Source organism: Mesoplodon mirus, assembly GCF_964341445.2.
Source record: "Mesoplodon mirus genome assembly, chromosome: 19".
Classification (NCBI taxonomy): domain Eukaryota; kingdom Metazoa; phylum Chordata; class Mammalia; order Artiodactyla; family Ziphiidae; genus Mesoplodon; species Mesoplodon mirus.
In genome coordinates this window covers 59,255,355-59,263,525 of record NC_138995.1, presented here as the reverse complement: position 1 = coordinate 59,263,525, position 8,171 = coordinate 59,255,355, and the positions used below count along the sequence as shown (strand labels likewise).

The window sequence follows — 8,171 nt, the reverse complement described above, 5'->3', positions numbered from 1 at the left end:
CGGCGGGCTGTATCCAGCGAGAGGGGGACAGAGATCCGGAGGAGGGCAGAAATTCAGAAAGGGGGGATAAGACCCAGACGGAAAGGGAATCAGGAAGAGGGTGGGGAAGAACTCCAATCGTCAAGAAGAGACGGCGACAAAAACTGAATCGAACCACCAATGCCTGCATCCCAAGCCCTGACCGCGGCCTTCAAGGCTCGGCCTGGTTTGGCTCTAACTGCCTCTTGCATCTCCTCTCTTATCTCCCCCCTCGCCGTCCCAGTGTCTCTGAGGGCCAGCAGGCCCTGGTGGATGGGCAGCATTGCGGTCCCTGACAGAGGGTCCTAGAAGGTCTGCCTACCTTGATTTATTTTATTTTATTCCAAACTTGGGGTGATGATGATAGTTTTCGTAAAAGGTACCTCATTTGCAAGAGGAGGCCCTCCCAAAAGACATTTTGTCCCTGGCACCGCCCCAGGGAGGGGGGTGTGTTGTCCTCTTGAGGGCAGGTCCCAGCCTGGGCTCTGCTACCAGCCGCTGTGTGCCCCCCTCAAGACCTCTTCCCTCTCTGGGTCCTTGATGCTCCTTCTTTGTCTTCCTTCTGGCTACCAGTGGGTGGATGGGTGGATTTCAGGAGATGTATCAAAGGCTTGACAGGGCTGCAAGGGACTTCCGAGATCTTCCTCCTCCTCCTCTCCTCTTTCACAGAAGGGCCAAACTGGCCCAGAAGCAGCAAGTCTTTCACCCTAGATCCCCCAGCCACCCAGGCTCAAGGACTTGGGACTCTGGCTTCTTAGCCCACAGCCTCTGACCCACCCCCCCGAGGGTTCCAATCAGAGCTCCCACAGTTCATTCGGGCTTCTGCTCAGGCTGGATTCACAAGAGAATGGTTGGGGCGAACGGACAACTGAGAGAAGCCACCGGGGTATGACAGCCAGGGGCGATGGGGACTTGAGCAGATTGGAAAACAGATTCCCCATTAGAAGCGGCCACCACCCTGCTCCAGCCTCTCCACACCGAAAAGCTGGCCCACTGTTGCTGGACTGTGCAAAGTCTCTGGTTAGAACTGACATGAGGAGGGCTGCCACGGTCACCCAGAAATCAGTTGAGTGGCCAGAATTGATCCCCAGCATGGCCTTAGGGAGGGCATTACAGGAGGTGGAGGGTCCCCAGGAGAACTCGGAGCTGTTGGTGGGGTCCCCAAAAGGGCATACCAGATGAGGATCCCAGAAGGGCCTCAGATGTGATTGGAGGATTCCAGACAAACAGGGGCATCGCAGAGGTGGCCCGGATACAACAAGGTTCACTGAGGTCCGCCCTCCAGGCCTGACAAGGGTGTTTTCAGACATGACAAAAGGATCCCAGAGGCACCGTAGATGTGATCGGAGAGTTCCAGACATAAACAAGTGATAGCAGGGTGGTTCCAGAGAATTAGGGAATCTCAAAGATGACAAAGGGATTTGGGGGGACAGACAGAATGAGAGTCACCGATGAGCACAGAGACATGTATGCAAAGGGTTCCCAGAGGGACCCAGACATAACTAGGAGATCTCAGATGGGACAGGAGGGACTCAAACATGAGAAGGGGATCCCAGAAAGACCCTGGACAGGGCTTAGGGTTGCTGGCAGAGTCCCCCTCTTGGTGTGACGATCTGTAGGCTCACCCTCCCCTAGATGAGACTGAGAGATCGCAGACACACAAGGGATCTCAGACATCACAAGGGGATCCCAGGGAAGCTCTTGGGATTCTGGAAGCACTGCCCCGCCCCCGCCCCTCCACACGGACACATAAGTATAGTCGTCTCTGGGTCCTTCAACCCAAGACATGAAGATCTTGGGGCCCCTGGACATGACAAGGGAATCCCAAAGAGGCCCCAGACATGACTGGGGGGGATCCCAGTGGGACCCTGGGCAGGGCTTAAGGATTGTGGCAGCGCCCCGCCCCCGCAGCCAGGGTGGGGGATCCGTGGGTCCTATGACCTAGGGTGTGGGGACGCCCACGTGACACAGGCGTGGAGCCCCTGAGAGCCCCCGAGAGGCCGCCCCGGGCTCAGGCCCGGCGGGCGGCGGGCAGCAGCGCACTATCAAACTGGTAGGTGAGCTTGCGCTTGACCTTGCGGATCTCGCCGGTCTTGGCGTAGTTGCGCAGGGCGCGCGCCAGCTTCTGGTAGGTCATGCGTTTGCGGTTGCCCTTCTGCTGGCCCCAGCGGCGCGCCAGGAGCTCCTTGTGCTTCGAGGAGAATTGGAAGACCCCGGCGCCCGGCTCCACCCACCACACGCACTCGCGCATGTCTCCGCGCGTCAGCAGCCCCAGCAGGAACTGGTACAGGCGCAGCTTCTTGCGGGCCCCTGCGGCGGGTGCGGGGCGCGTTAGCTGAAGCATCCTTCGGGCCCCGCCCCACCCCCTCCCCGCTTCACCCCGCCCCGGAACCGCCAAGCCTCTGTCTCCCCATCAAGAGAATTGGGGCGACGAAGGTGGCTGCTCGGTACACCTGCCTGGCTCTGTCTGTGCCACACCCCCATCCGCGGCAAGTTGCTCCCCTTTCCTGAAGGTGTCACCCCAGAACCCCCATCTCCCATCCCTGCTTTTTTTCAGGATGTGTGTCTGTCCTGTGTCTGCTTGGTGGCCAGCACATATCTGTTGAGCGCATGGATGAATCTGTGAAATGGTTGGCAATGCTCCTCAAAGGCTTATGACAGAGCTGACTTGTGGTGAAGAGATCTGAAGTGGGTTTGAATGTGGCCATTTCTCCAGCTCCGGGTCTCTCAGTGTGTCAGTTCCACGGGGACTGGGATCCTGGGAGAGGCCAAGGGGTCTGACTCCCGGGCTCCTTTAAGCAGCAAGGGCCCCACAGAGTTGGGGGGTTCATAGCAGGCATTGGATACAAGAACCCCACCTCTGCCATTTTCCAGCTGTGTGACGTTGGGGTGGTGACTTAACCTCTCTGAGCTGGTGTTTCCTCAGCTATAAATGAGGCATGTGTGTGTGTTTTTACAAATCTTTCTGAAGCGCTTAGTACCAGGTGCTGCGCTAGGCACTGAACAATTATGAGCTCATTTAATCTTCATCATAACCCCACGAGATAGGGATGATAATAACGATGCCCATTTTACAGATGGGAAACTGAGGCCCAGATAGGGAAAGTAACTAATAATTCCAACTTCCAGGGGTTGTGAGTAATGGAGGTCGGGCACAGGGGCAGAAGCAGGGTCTGAATAATAGATGGGAGTTGATATTGTGATGATTTCTTTTGCTATTGTGTCCATAATGATGGTAAAGATTTATTGGCCAAACTCTGTGCCAAGCACTGCTATCTCATTGACACGTATGATCCCCCCCAATCCTCCCAACCACCAGCAATAGACACTATTACTGTCGTCCCCACTGTACAGATAGGAGACCAAGGCACAGAGAGGTAGAGACAGGTGCCCAAGGCAACACAGCCAGCAGATGGCAGATCTGGGAACTGCCCTCAGCGCAGTTGCTTGGGAAGACACGGTTCCTTTAACCTCCCACCCCCAACTCCAGTTGGAGTCCCTCCCACCCCACTTGCACCCACATACCTGCCTCAGATCCCCTCCCCTCGGGGCCAGCCATGAGGGCCTCATCCGACTCGCTGTCCGAGACCTCCAGGGTGGGACTGTCCAGCAGGAGGTCCTCTTCCTCTGACAGCACGGGGCTGGGGTATGGGGCGTACGCCAGGGGACCCAGGGTCTGTGGAAGGTCAGGGTTACCTGTCGTCCCAGGGGGAGGCCCCCCTTCTCTCACTCCCTCTGCTTTCGTCCCTTGGCTTCTTCCTGGGCCCTGGCCGTGGCCCTCCCCACTCTGCTCACAGCCTGCCCTCTGGCCTCGGTTCAGATCTCCATGGCGTGGCCAGGGGATGCCCGGGCCACCTCCACGAGAGCCTGCTCCACACAGATAATGGTCTTTGGTGCTGCCCCTGACCCACGTTTGTGCCCCTGTTGGCTCGATGGTGCAATGGAGTAATAATGCTGCTTAACCTTAGAGGGTCGTCAGAGGGATGAAGGGGTTCCTGTGTGCACAGGTTTTGACGTAGTGCCTGGCACCTAGGAAACCTCAATCAAATGATGGGGATTTTCATGGTGACCCTGCCCCTCACCTGGCTTGTGAAGTCCTCCACGGGGTATGCTGGGAAGCCAGGCCCCGGGGCCTCCAGGCTGGGGGCCGGGTCCAGGTTCCCCATAGGGCTGTAGGTTGAGGGTCCGTAACAGAGCTGGACACCCTGGGTGTGGCTGAAGGTGGCCACAGCTGGGTCAAAGGTTTCATAGGAGGCGGCTGGGACAGCCGGACTGAGGCCGTAGCTCCATAGATCTGGGGGGAAGGGCGCTGAATCAGAAGCTGAGAGGTCTGGCCTCGGCCCCCTCCCCCTTGAAGCCCCTGCACTGGCACAGAGGGGCCATTGTGGGCTGTGCAAATCTCTGACCCCAGATTTGCATGGGCAAGCGGGTGAGTGGGAGAGGAAAGGGGAGGAGGTCCGGAGGCCTGGGCTAACCTTGTCCTGCTGTGCCAGGTGACAGCCTCCCCTGGGCCTCAGCTCTCCCATCTGTAAAATGGGCCCAAGGGGCAGGTGGGGAGGGTGCTGGGCCAGGGTCACTCACCAGGAGCCCCGTCTGAGTCGGGGTAGCTGGAGTGCTTGCAGCTGTCCAGGTCATAGAAAACTCCATCTGGGTACTGATAGGGGTTGGGAAAGAAAAGGGGTCAACCCAGGCTGCAGGGAGACCCCACCCCACCCTGGACCAGCAGGGAGACTATGACAGGCTGGGAGAGGGAGAGAAAGAGAGACACAGAGACTAGGCACCAGAGACAGGGGCAAAGAGAGGGACATCCAGAGATACAGAGTTGGGAGATAGATACAACACAGCAGAAACACAAAAAGGCCCAGACCCAGACGCACGCGCGCGCGCGCACGCGCACACACACACACACACACACACACACACAGAATGAGAGACACAGGTAGGGACACACAGAAAGAGACCAGGACCTCACAAAGGGACACAGCAGCCAGCTCCTACTAAGACTGTGGGCTCCCAGGAATCCCAGCACCTCCCGATACACAGTTGTGACATTGTAGCAACTGGGGAAGGTGTAATGACTTCCCGCAGTCTTGCCTGCCTGGGGGAGGGGGAGGGGCCTGAAGGGTGAGAGGCACAGACATGTTTTTAACAGAGGCAAAGAAGCTCTCCGTGCTTGTTTTATCCACCTCCGTATCACTCCGATTCATCCCAAGAGTCATGGTGCTTTAGCAATTAAAGTCTAAAACTAGATATATGCCGTCCTGATAAGCCAGTGATCTCACCGCAAGGTATTTACCCATGAGCACTGAAAATGTATGTCCGCGAAACAGCCTTGTTCAAGAATAATCAGCACAGCTTTAGTAACAGCCCCCAAACGGGAAACAGCCCAAGTGCCCAGAGACAGGAGAATGGACACAAACTGTGGTGCGTTCCTAGGACGGAGTACTATACAGCAAGAAAAAAGGACCAACGTCTGACACACACTTGATGCCGCGTGAGGAAACCAGACCCAAAAGGGGTCACCCTGTGTGATTCACTTTATATAAAGCTCAAAACCAAGCAAAACTAATCCGTGGTGGAAAATATCAGAGGGGTGTATTGATTGGGAAGGGACGTGAGGGAATCTTCCAGAGTGATGGTAATGTTCTATATCGTGGTCTGGTTCATGGTTACATAGGTGTGTGCCAAAGTTAAAACCTCATTGAGCTGTACACAAGATGTGTCTCTTTCTTGACTTGTAAGGCAAACCTCATTTTTTTTTTTTTTAAAGCAAAACTCTTCAAGTTGGAGGAGGGTGGGATGTGCTGGCGAAGGGGCACCCACAGGGGGTTTCTTTCCAGCACACGAGTGGGGTTTTATTTCTTGGACTGAGCTGTGGGTCTATGGGGGTGGGGTATAGTATCCTGCGTGTCTGAAATAGTCCAGACTCAATTTTTGAAAATACGAAGTAAAGCAGAGAAGAGAAGAAGGAATAAGTAGATTTACTAAATGTGGGATGGACGGAGGAAGGGACACAAAGTCAAAGACACAAAGACCCACCCCTCCCCATTCGAGGAAGTGGACCAGAGTCTGAAAGAAGGGAAGAGATGTTAGAAAAACTTCTGTGATGGAATGGGTGGGAAGGGGGTCCTTGGAGATACCGAGGAAAAGTCAGAAAGACAAAGGGACAGGAAGGAGTGGAGGGGGAAACTGAGGCAGGGAGGTCGCGATGGGCCAGGTGTGTCCCCCCACCCCTCCCTGACCCCCAGGGCCCCAACTCACCAAACAGCTGAAGTGTGGCCCGTCAAGCCTGGAGGGGGAGAGACACAGGGGCATGTCAGGGGAGTCTTCAGCCTCCTGAGTCTCGAAGTGGTTGGGCAGATGCAGCTGTGACCACCACAGCTCCGTTCACTGCTGCGTGTCTCTGTGTGAGACCAGCCCCACCACACTCACCCCCACCAGGACAGGAAGTGGGGGGCGGGGGCCAGGCAAATGTTTCCCCCTCCCCCGGGATTTGCATAGACAGAGGCTGGGCGGGGGCAGGGAAAGTGAGGGAGAGAAAGTCCCGGGAGAGATGTGGGCGCCCGAGGGCGGGTGGGGGCGGGGAGGGGGCCTTGGTGAGCGAGTCGGTTAAATGGGTCCATCTTGGACCGGAGGAGAGAGATGGAGAGATGGACGTTGGGGTAGAGATGGGAAAACACAGAAGAGGCTCAGCAGAGGGGAGAGGAGAGGAGGGAAGGGAGAAAGGTGTGGAGAGACAATTCACATGGCATGGGATGTAGGAAGTATTTATTAAGCCCCACAGATAGATGGGGTGGGGGACAGACGGGGAGACAGAAGGAGAGATGAAACAAACTGGAGAGACAGAGAAAGACACAGAGACAGAGAGGGAGCAAGAGGCACAGAACAAAGACCCAGAAACAGAAAAGATGTGCTGAGAAGCACAGTGAGCAGACCCAGTGAGTGAGTCGGGGATGCAGTGAGACTCCGAAGGAGACGGGGACAGAGACACAGATGGAGGGCCACTTGGGAGAGGACAGCAGGGCAGAGAAGCAAGCATCCCAAGGAAAAGAGATCTTTGGGGTCCAGGGGAGACAAGGATGGGACGGAGGAAGGAATCGAGGTGGCAGAGGAAAGAGGTCCAAGAAGGGCGAGAGACAGTGTGCACCTCCCTCCCCTCCCACCCACCTGCCCCCTGGGTGGAGCAGAGACCACCACCCCTGGGGCAGGCCCGGCAGAGGGGTCAAAGGTGAGGTGCAAGGCGGGGGTCCTGAGTACCAGTTTCGGGTGGCCCCCACTTACTGTGCAGCCTCTAGGGTGAGCATGGTGGTGCTGGGCTGGGCTTGCTGCTGCCTGCAGACACCACCCCTATTTATATCTTGGCCCAGCCCCCTGGGGGGGGCAGGGGTGCCGGCGGCTGTGAGCTCAGCCCTCCTCGAAAATCCCCTCAGGGAGGGAGTCAGGGGAGGGGGCTGGATTGCACAACCCCTTGGTCACGTGGCAGGGAGGGTGGGCCCAGGGTCTGTCTGGATTTGGGGATCCCCAGGGTTGGGATGGGGGGATTGACCCTAAGGAGTGGAGATGGGAGAGGAGACAGATTTGGGGGGACCCTGAAAAAGTAAAGGAGGGGTCAAGGGGTCCTGTGGGCAGTGGGGACGGGGGGAGGCTCTGGACCCAGGAACCAGAGGGGAGTGGGTTGCTGGGCGGTGGGGGCATGCAGAGACCGCCGGCGGACGAGAGCACTGGGGGGTGTCAGAGGTGGGGGGGCCCGGGCTCTCAGAGTAGACATGGGTTGGGCTGGGGTCCCTGAGAAAAACCCAGGCCCAAAGCCGGTGGGGACCCCAAGGTGGAAACATTGTGGGTGTGTGACATGGGAGGGGGGTCCCCCTGGTCGTTCCGGGGAGTGGGAGCCTCCAAGCCAGGGGCTGCCCCAGGCCTGGAGGAAACAGGTCAGCACCTGGAGGGCGGGGCAGCCGGGCCAGAGGAGCTTGTGCCCATAGATGCTCTGCTCACTGGGCCTCGAGGGAGGGCTCGCGGGGGTGGGGGCGAGGCCCGGCCCAGGGATCTTGCAGGGAGGGTGAAGGAGTCCGGTGAGGGCCTCCTGGGGGTCGGCGGATCCCACTGAGTGGAGCTAACCCATCTGGGCCAGAGCTTATGACAGTGGACCGCGACCC

At 57.7% G+C, this 8,171-nt stretch overlaps 1 protein-coding gene across 2 annotated transcripts; it reads right to left on the bottom strand.

Annotated features, from left to right (window-relative positions):
- Positions 1-346: 346 nt before the first annotated feature.
- SPIB (Spi-B transcription factor) lies at positions 347-8,124 on the bottom strand. 2 transcript variants are annotated; one of them, XM_082608336.1, is made up of 6 exons: positions 7,300-8,124; positions 6,280-6,307; positions 4,600-4,672; positions 4,101-4,312; positions 3,544-3,694; positions 347-2,328 (listed from the first exon to the last, which is right to left on the bottom strand). In XM_082608336.1, exons 1-6 carry the CDS (start codon positions 7,320-7,322, stop codon positions 2,030-2,032), a joined length of 786 nt encoding a protein of 261 aa, XP_082464462.1. In that variant the 5' UTR covers positions 7,323-8,124; the 3' UTR covers positions 347-2,029. The 2 variants fall into 2 exon arrangements, with proteins under 2 accessions (XP_082464462.1, XP_082464461.1); XM_082608335.1 differs by lacking the exon at positions 7,300-8,124 and having other exon boundaries at positions 6,280-7,115.
- Between the last annotated feature and the right edge of the window lie 47 nt (positions 8,125-8,171).